Source organism: Brienomyrus brachyistius, chromosome 20 (assembly GCF_023856365.1).
Source record: "Brienomyrus brachyistius isolate T26 chromosome 20, BBRACH_0.4, whole genome shotgun sequence".
Lineage (NCBI taxonomy): Eukaryota > Metazoa > Chordata > Actinopteri > Osteoglossiformes > Mormyridae > Brienomyrus > Brienomyrus brachyistius.
In genome coordinates, this window is record NC_064552.1 from 11,332,093 (window position 1) to 11,345,043 (window position 12,951).

General features: G+C 58.1%; 1 protein-coding gene across 1 annotated transcript in view; it reads right to left on the reverse strand.

The window, feature by feature from the left end:
- Positions 1 to 12,951, reverse strand: part of jmjd1cb (jumonji domain containing 1Cb) — a 74,000-nt gene that overhangs the window by 4,672 nt on the left and 56,377 nt on the right. Inside the window, 18 exon segments of the mRNA XM_048988120.1 lie at positions 429 to 713; positions 795 to 982; positions 1,144 to 1,360; positions 1,471 to 1,598; positions 1,844 to 1,933; positions 2,373 to 2,525; positions 2,858 to 3,072; positions 3,501 to 3,702; positions 4,334 to 5,456; positions 5,458 to 5,961; positions 6,082 to 6,766; positions 7,126 to 7,298; positions 7,775 to 9,417; positions 9,812 to 10,121; positions 10,426 to 10,467; positions 10,867 to 11,010; positions 11,103 to 11,227; positions 12,360 to 12,465. Of these exon segments, the coding sequence (XP_048844077.1) occupies positions 429 to 713; positions 795 to 982; positions 1,144 to 1,360; positions 1,471 to 1,598; positions 1,844 to 1,933; positions 2,373 to 2,525; positions 2,858 to 3,072; positions 3,501 to 3,702; positions 4,334 to 5,456; positions 5,458 to 5,961; positions 6,082 to 6,766; positions 7,126 to 7,298; positions 7,775 to 9,417; positions 9,812 to 10,121; positions 10,426 to 10,467; positions 10,867 to 11,010; positions 11,103 to 11,227; positions 12,360 to 12,465 (6,333 nt within the window).

The following is a 12,951-nucleotide window of genomic DNA, read 5'->3' on the forward strand; positions in this document are numbered from 1 at the left end:
CATCACTAAAAGAAAAACGTACTTCATAGTGTTGCACTCAATCTGTTCAAGGAAACAGAAGCTCAAGGTTAATGCAGAGCCACTGACTTGTCCTTCGCATTATAGAAACTGCTTTAACATACAACTGAATATTAAACATTACCGCACTAGACGAAAATGCAATTACAGCCTGGAGCCTCGTCTTAAAGCAAAGCTTTCCAATGATGCTACAATCTCACAGGGCCCCAAAAATAACTCCATAAAAGTCATCGTGAGTCACTGCAGAAGGACCAACACAAAACAGGAGAAAATGCAAACAGAGATGACAGTAGCGTACAAACATGGTCTGTGACGCCCCAGCACCAGCTCTAAACGAGCACGCCCGTGCACACGCGCTTCCCGCAGCCCCCCGCTATTCCCCTCAGCAACTCCCCACCGGCGGCCCCCACCTGGCCCTGTCTCCAGCACTCCCTGAAGAGCTTCCAGTTGTTGGGGTTGCGGTGGTCCTTGAGCCAGAGCAGCCGGTGCTCGTACAACCAGCAGTGCGGGATGTCGGCGTGCAGCCTGGAGGCCTCATCGGCGGCGGCGGCCTTCCTCCGCTCTGGCCGCGCCTCCTCGCCCGCCTCGCGCTTGGGGCCCGCTTTGGCGGTCCTGCTGGCCGGGATCTTGTTTTCCACCACCGAGGCGATGATGTCGTCCAGGATGTTGGGCATACTGCGGCCACTCTTGCCGGTCTGCGGACGGAAAGGGCCCGGTGTGAGGGGTGCCAGGTTCAGGCCTAGCCCTCCCACCCAGGGGTGCGCAGCGGGCCCCACCTGTGACGCGGTGGAGTAGACGGGGGCGAAGGCGATGCCGGCGTCCGTGGAGCCCAGCCGCAGCTTGCCGGCAGTGGTGGTGAGCAGGTCCCGCAGCGTGGAGCCCTGCTCCGTGCTGTTGGTCACCAGGCCTTCGCAATGCTCCTTCTCCTCCTTGACCGCCTTCCCCAGGGGCGACTCTTTGTTTTCTGAGGGGGAAGAGCCAAGTCATTTTGCCGGAGGTAACAGGAATTTAACAGCCAACTTTTGTGCATGAGAATCGGCCCGGTCTGCTGTCAGCCAAACTCCCCAGCCCCCCTCCACCTGGCCACATCCTTTTATTCTGTCACACTCCCCACCACCCACCCACCCTTCTTCTCCTCGCGGGACTTCTGCTCAGCCAGGTCGGCCAGGAAGTGCAGGGGGGATTGCGACTCGGGTGGGCTCAGCTTGCTGTCCGCACCGCACTCGCTGCCAGGGCTACCTCCGCCGCCGTTGGCCTCCACCCTCTGGGGGGCACCCTGCTGCTGGACGTCGGGCTTGCACAGAGAGATCTTGTTGCTATGGTTCAGCACGTTCTGCAGCACCTGGGTCGGACGACAAAAAACAGAAGCGTGCGTGAAACTTCTGCTCCACCTGTCCGGGTGACGCTAGCCTGCCGGCAGCCGTATTAAATGAGGGTGAGGGGGAACAGCACCTGCGAGACGCCGTTGGTGGACGGCAGCTTGGCCAGTAGCGAGCTCTGCTTGGCCACGCAGGCACAGTGCGCCTTGATGCTGTACTTCTCTCGAAGGGTGTGCATGGCATTCACCAGGTCGGTCAGCACTAGGAGAAAGGCATGGGGGGCATTAATAAATAAAACGACAAAATCACATCAAAAATGGCATCAGCCATGAGACTAGAACCTTTACAGAAGTCCCTAAAGCAGCCTGACTCAGGCCAGACACTGGCCTGGGTTTTGGGTCGACGTTTGTGTCTCTTTATGAGCCTGAACACCAGGGGGGCGGCTAAATGAAAGGTAACTTTATTCCCAATCCGCCTCCCTGAAAGGTGGCTTTGACGCTCCCTACCTGTTCCCGGGATGATCTGCGTTGGCATCAGGTGCTTGTGGTCGTGCGGCTGGCCCTTGACACACTTCAGCCAGGCGTACAGCTCTTTGTCTGTGGGGCGACGGAAGGTGTGTTAACCCTCCAGGACCGCGACGGCACACTGACGACAGCCCGTATTTAAAACCGCCTCTTTAATTTGTGTGTTTATCGGGAGGGTAGGGGGCAGGTTCTGCCAACACCCCAGGATGCCAGCTGTGTCACCGCAATCCAGGAGGAGAAAGTGTGTGTAGATGGGTACTTCTGCCAGGGGGCGCTCAATACACACCTTCCCTGATAGAGAGAGAGAAGCCAAGTGTGGCAGCCTCATCTGCACCCACCCCCACACACGCCACCCGCCGCGTAGAGCGGCAGACGACCCCCCCCTGTGTTACACACCTGTGCGGCGATTTAAAAACGCAATGGAGAGCGAGGTTCGGATGTGTTCAGATCCTGTGCCCCCCTCCCGCGTGCTCCCCCCGGCTTTCCAGTAAGAGTGCGCATGGTGGCTGACCTTTGGAGCTTTTCCTCTCCCTCGCCCTGTAGCAATCCAGGCAGACCACAAATCCGCATTTCTGGCAGACCCAGTGGATGTTAAACAGCGTGGCTTCGCAGGCGTCGCACATCTCCCGCACGCCTCTCACCGCTCTCTTCCAGGCGATCTTGGCTGCGAGGCAAAGCAAACAGGGCGGATGAAACGAACGTTCACGGGCAGCGGGCTCCCAGCTGTGGCCGTGCTTCGCCCTGACAGATGGCGCTGGGAAAATAGCGGTGCTGCGCTCCGCCTGTTTTTACGAAAGTGCGCACATTTCTCCACACAAGGTCCAGTACATTCTATCGCCTACATACAAGAAGGTTTTCAGAAACCTCAGTCTTCACAGACAGGAAAACGCTGTCCATGCTGGTGTCAAGGACGATTCTATTTTAAAAATCTTTCCTACCCAATTAATCTACATTCCACTCCCCCCCCCCCAGTCCCTGACCGCCATCAGCGCTCACCGTCCTTTTTGATCCACGTGGCTGCGGTGTTCTCTGTCATGACCAGCTGACAGAATTTGTCCCCGATGTAGCTGAGGATGTACTTGGAGGTCTCCAGGTCCAGCTCGTTGTCCTCGTACATGTCCGGGGCCCAGAGGCTCACGGCCTCCTCGTCATACTGATCCGGCGAGGAAAATCCATCTATCCTTATCACGCCATTCTTGCTGTACGAGAGGCTGTGGAGCCGGGGCAGGGAATGAGAGGGGTAATTGGAGAATTCTCACACTCTCCCAACAACAATTTCAACATTACCAACCCCATCGTCAAAAGGCCCGGCTGGCCAGCCATGAAGGCGAAGAGAAATTCCCAACAGACGTTCTATTAATGTCTAACATCTCATGCTGATTAGCGCAAAAAAAGATCTTTTAGCATCTTCGCCCTCCCATTAATCATCTGGAGATTTAACAAAACTGGCCAAAAAAACATGCTATGAAACATGTCAGGCAGTAAGCACAGTTATAAACGCTGACAGCCATTATGAGCTACTGAAGCTCTTCATATACAATATTAAAGACACTCATTTGGAAAGCAGAACATACTGACTACACTGTATAGGCAGAGAGCGCCTCAGATCATCTGACAGGTCACATGATGGTACGCTCACCGGCGGAAGTAGTAGAATCGGCAGAAGACAGGCGAGTGGGAGGGCTCCTCGCCCTTCTTGCTGCGGACCACCCGGCACTCGCGGCACTTCTGAAGGTTGGGCCCGATCTCAGAGCACGAGTCGTCCTGCAGGAAGGACTCCCCGGTCTGCTTCAGCTTCTTCACCTTCCTCCAGTCCTTGAGCACCGAGCGGGGGATCCCATCTGAGAACAAAGGCGGGCAGTCATGTGCAGCCTCAGGGAAGGGGGGGAAGGGGGGGGGCACGCACAGCACGCCAGGCATCTGCAGCCGGCTAGTCACACTGCGATCTCTCACACAACCAAACGCATGTATCGCCGCTGCGTGAAAAGAAAGTGCAGAACGAACAAAGCCAGCACACAGCTCCGAGCGCCATGACACGCTCGCGCTCCTGCAGCAAACCAGGGGCCATGCCGGCCATCATCTCCACATAAACGCCAAGGGCCACGCCATTAGGACACGCGCTCCATTAAAGGGGGAGGTTGTTACACGCCCTCAAATGACGACACTGAGAACTGCTAAGTGTGCACTGGGTCCCAGTTAAAAGGAGCAAACACTTAACACTGGCCTGGCAAGACTAGCTCCACACAAACACTCGGCTGGCCCAGCTGCAGCCCAGATGTGAATTACTCAACACATTTTCCATGCAATACCTTCCCTTTCCAACTTAACGATGAGAACATTCAGCACCGAGCGTTCTTCGGCGTGGACGTGAGGAGTGAGAGGCGGCGTGCATACAAAGGCCGCTTTATGGGCCTCGGCCTCGTGAGAGATATGTTCGGCGTCTTCCGGAAGCGAGTGGGAACAGCAACTTACTGCTGCTGGCCAGCTTGAGCTTGGTCTTCTCCCTGGCGCTCCTGAAGACGCCGTTGGGTTTCACCTCTTCCTCCTCATTGTCGCCCTTCCGCTTCTGCAGGTCGTTCTGCTTCTTTTTGTACGTGGGCTTGGGCTGCCGCTTGGCCCTCTGCTCTGACTTGCTCTCGCTCTCGTCAGAGTCGTCTGCGCTCTCAGAGGCCGACTCATATGCCCTCTTGCTACCCCGCCGCGTCCTCCGGTCCTCCTGCGCGCTTCGTTCATCTTGCCCTTTGCCCTCCTTGCCGACGTCCACGTCGCTAGACGTGGAGGCGACCAGGCTGACTGTGCAGGGCTTGATCATCTCCGCCGCGGTGACGCCCCCTGTCTTCTCAACCTTGTTAGTGTTGCGGTCTTCCTCCGAATGCCGGGTGAGCCAGGCTTTCTTCAACTTGTGGTAGTTCGGCTGGCTCAGCTGGGCGGGCTGCCCGTTGATCAGGGGGCCCGCTTTGCTTGGTGTGCTGCCGGCCGGGTTGCTGTCCTGTGGAATGGGAGCTGGGCATGGGAGAGGCTTGGTGCTGGCGGGCTCGCCCTCAGTGGCGCCGCTGCTCCTGGACTGGGCTGCAGCCAGCGCCGCCTTGTGCTTCTTCAGGTGGATGAAGTTTCCGGGGTAGGCTTGACCCGCGCCGGCCTGTGTAGTGCTTCCTGTGCTGGGAGGCGGGGCCACAGTGCTACTGCCAGACCATCCCTCCTGCTCTGGCCCTTTGGGGCACGTGAAATCTGTTCTGGCTCCGGTCGCAGTGGAAGTGGAAGATGGTGCGTCCAGCCCGACTCGTCCCGGGATGCTGGCCGCTGTGGTCCCAGAGGCCGCAGTGTCGGCCCTGGCACTGCAGGCAGGGCTTGCGGCGGATGCGGCACAGCCAGAAAAGCCCCCTTGTGGCGGCCTCAAGAAGTTCTTCTTGAACTGCGAGTCCTCTAGGTTTGTGTTTGGCAAAATGACCCTCCCAGGCTCCCTGCATTCAGCCAGGATCACACAGTCCGCCTGGCTCTTGCCTGTATATGGTCGCTCGGCAATCGGCTCCTTGGCCTTCGGAAGCTGCGAGCCGTCGTACTTTATGCACGACGCCGGGCGCACAATGACGGAGGCGGGTGGCGGCCACTGGCTTCACTGCACCCTTCTCTGGGTGCCAGCCAGGCTTTTCGTGACCTTGAGGGTCGCTGGCTTTCCAGGCCTCTGCCGACGCCGCGTCAGAGGCGGCCTTGCAAGCGGCAGCGACATCGCGCATCTCAGGCAGTAGCGTCGGGGGCTTCTGCTGCTCCGACAGCTTCCCCGCCGAGCTGACGGGCTGGATGGGGGTAAGTGTGGGCGGGGACAGCCGGCCGTAGCCGGGTTCCTTGCGCTCCACGGTCTGCTGGGTGGGAGGGTGGAAGACGGGAGCCCGGTGTAGCGCTGGCATGCACCGCAGAGGGTTCGACGATGGGACGGCAGGGCTCCTCCTCTCGCTGGTGGGGGTGCTGAGGGGGTGCAATGCCACCTGTTGGGAGAGCTGCTCCGTGATTTTGCCTGCCAGGCCCTCCCCCTCAGGCTGGTGCTTGATCAGCGGTGGAGGCTTTGACAAAGACTTGCTGTTGAAAGCTCCAGAGGTGGACAGGTCTCTCCCAGTCAGGTCTCTCCCAGTCAGGTCTCTCCCAGTCAGGTCTCTCCCAGCCAGGTCCCTCCCAGTCAGGTCTCTCCCAGCCAGGTCCCTCCCAGTCAGGTCCCTCCCAGTCAGGTCCCTCCCAGCCAGGTCCCTCCCAGTCAGGTCCCTCCCAGCCAGGTCCCTCCCAGCCAGGTCCCTCCCAGCCAGGTCCCTCCCAGCCAGGTCCCTCCCAGCCAGGTCCCTCCCAGCCAGGTCCCTCCCAGCCAGGTCCCTCCCAGCCAGGTCCCTCCCAGCCAGGTCCCTCCCAGCCGCCTTCTCGAAGTAGGGGTTCATCTCCTTTGAGGGGTACAGCCGGGGTGGCTCGTTGACCACGCTGTTGGACAGGGTGGTGAAGTATGTGCTGGGGGGCGCCGAATGCGGCGTGCCGTGCTTGAACTTGTAGAGCTCGGCTGCCGCAAGCTCCGCCTCCTTCTCCGGCTGCACGGTGTGGCCCTTGGAGGTCGGGGGCTGCGGCAGGGTCGGAACGCGGGGATAGGTGTCCCGCTCGGGCTCGCCGGAGCGGATTTTGGCCGTGAAGGGCGCCACCTCGATGCTCTCCTGCAGGATGCGCCGGTTCTCCTCTTTGTACTTGCTGGATCGGTCGCCAGTGTCTGAGCCGGAGCGCTGGGCTTTGCCCGGTCCCGGAAGTGGCTCGGCAAACAGGCGCTGCAGCTGGCTGTCTTTGCTCGTCGGGGTCCGGCTGCGGTCCTGATCCGGCTTCAGGTGCGGCGTGACGATCGGCCGTATGGACTCGACGAAAGCTTTCTTCTCCAGTTCCCTGGAGCGAGAGAGAAAAAAAAACATAAAAAAAAGCCTCAAAAGGAGGAAAGCGAAGAGTCTGCCTGCAGACTCTGGTAATAGGTCTGCTAACACACTGCGCCGGTGCTGCACAGCTGGCCAACTCAGCAGGAGGGGAATCAGTATCGTATAATGGGAAAATCCTGCATATAATGCGGCATACACTGAAAATCACACCGCACTCATGCAGTTTCCCACCAACGGAGAGTGAGAAGGCCAACATGAGGATCGGCAGAACGGCATCGAATGCAATGAGTAAATCAGACAGAGCACACAAATCAGCAAAGGTCCCCTCAGCCTTCGCCTTAAATACAACGCATGGCGGCCAGAGACACTCACTCCTTGTGGCGGTCGCTGGCGATCTTGGGCAGAGGGGGGCTGGCGTGCGCATTGATCTTGACAGGCCGGTGGGGGTCAGCGCTGGCGGGCCGGACGGGGACGTGGCTTAGTATCCCCAGGCCGTCTGCCGAAGTCACCGGGGTGTGCTGGTGCAGCCAGGGGCTGGGGGTGTTCTGCCAGGGAGACACGCCCCCACAGAGTCAAACCGGGCCACATGCCACCAGTGGTTCAGTGCTCATGGCACCTACTGCGCCCCCCGAGGGGGGAGGGCTGCCTGTGCAGTGCTGGAGTGTGACGGAGTCCGCGGCATGTGCTACACCGCTGACACCATTTGTAGAGGCCCTCCCACAGCTGGGACTGGTTAAGGTGGACTGTGATGGTACAGAGCGCCTCAATGCACCATGGGATGTGGCACAGAACTTCTGCATGCGGATAAAGCAGCGGCCAGCTATGTCTACCCTCCCACTCTCAAAGTTACAAGTCAACCTTTACCGAGTCCCACATACAGTCAGCCCACTGCTGGGAAAATGTAACAGGAAGCCGTTCAATGACAGAAATGTGAATAAAATGTAGTTAGAGCTCTACGTAAACACCCCTCAGCTGTTTAAACAGGAGAATGTGGCTCCCCAGGTGGGGGGGGACGACATACCCTTCTCAAGCCGGCCTCGGAGCTGACTGTGTTTTCGGGGTGCACCCACTTGGACGGAGGCAAGCCGAGGCCTGGGTACGTGTGGGTGCCATTGGGGTACTGCCAGATGATGGGGTAGAGGCTTAACTGGTTGTAGGACGCCCCAGAAGGGCCCTGAGCCAGCAGGGAGGGCGGCGGCTGCTGCTGCAGGAACTGCTGCTGTTGGTGGGGGTGGTGATGGGCCAGAGCCAGGTGGCTCAGGCTTGCCGTGGGGCCAGAGTCCAGGCGGGGGTGCCCCCCCAACAGGGAGGCCGGGGACATCCCAGAGAGTACGCCCGGGAGCAAGTGGGCGTGGTGCACAGCGGGGTGGGCGCCGATGGGGGCGCCGGAGAGCAGGTGGGAGGGGTGGTGGGCGCCAGCCGCCAGGCAGGTGCCGTGGGACGACGCGTGCAGCGGGTGCAGGTGCTGGGGCACGAAGGCCAGGTGGTTGAGCTCCGCCTCGGACCGCACCAACGCCGGGTCCCTGTAGATGGTGAAGTGCTCGTTCTTGTCGATGATGAGGGGGCTCTTGGTGGCCTCCTGGCAGCCACGCATAGGGACGGGCTTGAAGCTGGAGCGCGGGGCATCCAGGTCCACCTTGGGAGCGGGGCGGCCGGCTGGGGGGGCAGGGCCCTCCTGGTGGCGTGCTTTGTGCCTGGCCACCTCGGGGGACGTGTTGGGCTTGGGCTTGGACGTCTCGGCAGCAGTGTGCGTTTTCGACTTGGCGACGTCGGGGGAGGGGTTGCACTTGGGTTTGTGGACCTCGGGGGATGGGCCGGGCTTGTGTGCCTTCTTGATGTCCTCGGCCACACAGGCATTCTTAACGCACGGCACGATGGAGGAATACTGCTGCACCTTCTCCCTCTCAGCTACAGCAGCGGACTCGCTGACGGACGTCACCGGCCGGATGACCTCCAGGTGGCCAAGGGAGCGCCCCCCCTGCTGGCCGCTCTCTGGTTTCCTGCCTTCTGGGACCGAGGGCTTCAACGCCGGGTGCCTGGACTCGGAGACATGCGGCTCGGATTTCTGGAGCACCGGCGGACTGGCCGCAGCCCCCGGACTTTCTCGTGAGCCTAGGGGGGCCCCACCCTCCTCCGTGATGTCGATGACACACTTGGGCGTGCGTGGCACGGGGCTGCCGTAATGCTCCTTGGGTAGTGTTCTCACAGTGCTTTTCGCCTCCACGATGCAGCCCTGGGTCTCCGAGGCGCCGCCACTCTGCCCCAGGGAGGTGGGCAGTTTGGGAGCCTGTGCCAGGGAGCTCTGAGCTGGCCGCTCGCCCTCGGCCCCTGGCTGTGCGTCAGACCTGCTGCTTTTTTCATCCCCTCGCGTTTCCTCCCAGGGAGACAGGCGATCCATGAGAGCCAGCTCCTCAGCCCCCTTGGAACCCTGGGATTTCTGCTCCTCTTGGACCACCTTTGAAGTGCTCTTGCTTTTCAGCTCACTCTCTGAGCCGTGCTCAGAGGAAGAGTCGACGGCTCTCTTATTAGAGTTCTCGGAGTCGCTGCTTTCAGAGAAGTCAGAGACGTTGTCTGCCTTTAGTCGTTTCAGGCCGCCTTTCTTCTCATCCTCCTCGGGTTTCCTTCGTTTATTCACTGCTGGTTTGCTCTTGTTCTTGCAGTAGTCTGTAAGGATGGAAAGGAGGACCCCGGTGAGATGTGCGAGGATGAGCAAAGTGGGCCACCTTCTCAAACCGCACGCGCACGCACACACACACACCTGGGAATTTCATTCATCACCAAAACACATCCTTATACCGCACTGAGACTCGACGCTGCCCTTCTGACAGGAATATGATGTCATCCCTTCCCGGCATTAAAAATGCTAATTGCACTGTAAGTGCTACATTAGATGGCTGATTCATGACTCTCATGCTTAATTTATGCTCACTTAAAATGTCCATTTCTCTTCAGAGCCAGTAGACATCCCGGCCTCAGTTTCTGATTGGTTGATGCGAGTCCCTCTAAGCTCCTCCCTCGTTACTGGCTAGGCTCCGCCCTTCCCTCAGCACAGACACACCTCTGCCTCCCCCGTCCAGCTTGTCGTCGTCCGGCACGCTGCTGTCGGAACCCTTCCTACGGCCAGAACGGGAGCCCCGCTGCTGGCCCGGGGACTGCTGGGGGAGCTGGGACTGCTGCTGCAGCTGCGCTGGCTGCTGTGGCTGCGTCTGCACCAACTGCTGCTGCTGCTGTTGCGACGAGGGCGGCTGCTGTTGCTGCTGGGGCTGCTGGGACGAGGGCAGCTGCTGCTGGGCTGCCTGCTTGGGAGCCGGCCCCGACGAGCTCATGACGGGCCGGGGGCTGTTGGCCTGTGCTCGAGTGTAGTGACCCTGGGGGGGGGGAGGGAATGCCAGCCGTGAGTGGCTCCAAAATCCCGCCCCATCCCGTTGCCCCGCTAACCCCAAACGGGGAACGAGGAGAGAAAAGCCCAAAGCTCCTCCCCCACCGTTACTCTACACCCCAGGGCGGGTACAGCCATCTCCCCAAAACGACACAAAGGCTCCGCTTAAAAGGAGAGTTCCTATGGCTCCTCATTCATCCTCTAACCAAGAGAAACGCCATCACAAGTCCGCTTATCGTCGGGGCACTACTGAGGCGCTAAGGCTAGTGCTTGCAGAGGCCGCGGCCCGGTACCTGAGTGCTTGCTGTGGTGCCGGTGGGTCTCCCTCCCGCGGTCTGCTCGCATATCCCCCAATTAATGTTTAAAAGGGAGAACAGAACAGAACAGAACAGGACAGGATAGAACAAGGTGGAACAGAAAGATCTTGTTAATGATAAAGGGACCGGTGATATGTTTGAACTACAGAAGTCTGTTCTGCTTTTTCCTCATAATAAAGCAAATGTAAGCACATAGGAACTTTACTTTAAAGCTAGCTACAGACAGGAGGACGGCATTCAGTGGCCGGTGTTACACACGCAGACAAACACAGACCCGTACGCGTCTCGACATGGATGAATAAACGGTCACAAGGTCGACATTTCTGAAAAAGGGCTGAGATTTTAAAAATGCACTGTGAAGAAATTAAACTCACAACCACCCCCCACGCCCCTCCACCCCAGAGCCCCCCTACTCACATGGGCAGTGTTGCTGTTTTGGCTGGAGCGAGACCTGCGTCTGGATGTAATGCCAATGTTTTCACCTTTCAGCAAGGAATGGACAACATCATCCAAAAAGGTCATCTGTACCATAGAGGGGTCGACATTCTGAGGTTCTAGTACCTGGGGGGCAAACAGAGCAGAGAGGCAGCGTGCGGCCGGGAGCAGATCAAGGAGAGGCTCCCAGATTGACGCGGCCCTGCCGTGACACCTACCTGGTCGTTCATCACAATCATAGTGCGGTTGAAGAGATCGTGATGGGTGATGATCCCCGTGAACCACTGGGTTGCAGAGTCTTGCCTGTAAACTCGTACTCTATAGCCATTTAACGAGTATGGACCTGCGGGGAACAAGGGGGGGGGGGGGGGTGTTAAATACTAAGTTGCACAGTGTGTGTGCCGTGCACCCTGACCGACAATTCAGCTGTAGGTCACATACATGCCAGCCTTTCTGCATGTGCATGAGCACGCACGTGGGCCGGAGTGTGGCTCCATGGGTTAGGAGGCTATGACCCGTGATCAGAAGGTTGCCGGTTCAAATCCCAGGTTCGACAGTGATTTCACCATTGTGCCCCTGAGTGAGCCCCTTAACCCCGAATGCTCCACGGACCGGCTGACCCTGCTTCCTGAAAAATGTACACTGCTTTGGATAAAGATAAGGTAAGGAGCATTGATTACAGTGCGCTGTGGTCACCACACAACTTCAGGGATGAGAACCTGGGTGCAGGCATGTGGCAGGCAATACCTCAGCGCCACACTAGTCCAAATGGACCAGTGTGACGTTTTTTCCGGTGGCTGGACTGCCAATCCTGCCACCAACCCCCAAGTTATTCCCTGTAAGTTGGAGGACCTCCTTATAGGGCTGGATGTAGCTTAATGTCATACCCCGGACAAAGCAATTGCAGGTTAAGGGCCTTGCTCAAGGGCCCAATGGAGTAGAATCACTCTGGGCATTCACGGGATTTAAACTGGCAACCTTCCAGTTGTTGGCACAGATCCTTAGTCTCAGACCCACAACTCCGTCCCTTTGGATAAAATTAACGCAAATGTGTGCGTCGCAAAGAAGCTAATATCTACTGCTAACTGAAAAAGGCTATAAAGCTGCACATTACTGGCAAGGATTCGATGTCGCGATGCGTCAGCGTGGTGAACTGTGGCTGGGAGACTGAGGCGGGGGACGTCACGGCCAGCACAAAGGCAGCATGTGATCGCTTCCAGTGCTGAAACCGTACCATCTTGTTTTCCCCCTACACCCAAAATTTTGGCTTCAGATTCCTTCCATTCTGTTTTTTTTTCTTTTTTTGCAAGCTGCCAAGTTGAACAATTATCCCTGATTGTGGGGCTGGAATTCTGTCGAGTAAACAAGTAAACAAGCCGACCCGCCGAGCCCTGGGGTGGCTGGCCAGATGAGGACTGCGTGGAGATTTGAGGGGGAGGGGGGACAAGACACAGTAGGGTAAAACTCTCCCATACCTTGCATAAAAATTTCCTGAACCTTTTGATCTTTAACCCAGGCCTTCACCTCTTCATGAAGCTGCGGATTGTCCCTGAGAACAGGATTCAAACTGTCTGCATCATCCTGTAAAGAGAAAGGAATACAACAAATGGCATTCATACCTGAAACATAGCATTAACTCTGATTTATTACCAGAGTGTTACTCTTTAAAAGCAGCTTGATTTTAACACATTTTAACAAATTAGGCATATTCCGTAGCAGCGACGATGAAACTGGATGGAGCAGTATGATGAAGTGGTGATAGACAAGACCCCCCCCCCCCGTGTAAGTCCCCACTTTGGGGCAAGCCGGTTCGGGAGGCGGCACTGATCACCTATGCCAACGCAGGCCCAGCTGACAGCGGGTAAACAAGCGGTAAGCGTATAACGCTGAGACCGGCAGACAATGCCCATCTGTCTCTGCTCCGGCTAAGGAGTGCACTGGAGCTGTCTCCCCCCAGAGCCCCTAGAGACAGATCCTACGACAGACGTGTGTTTGACAGGCTGGGGGGTGGGGACGACACGGGCAGGCTGCCGTATTCCCAGACAGACATGGGCACAGTCCTTACTG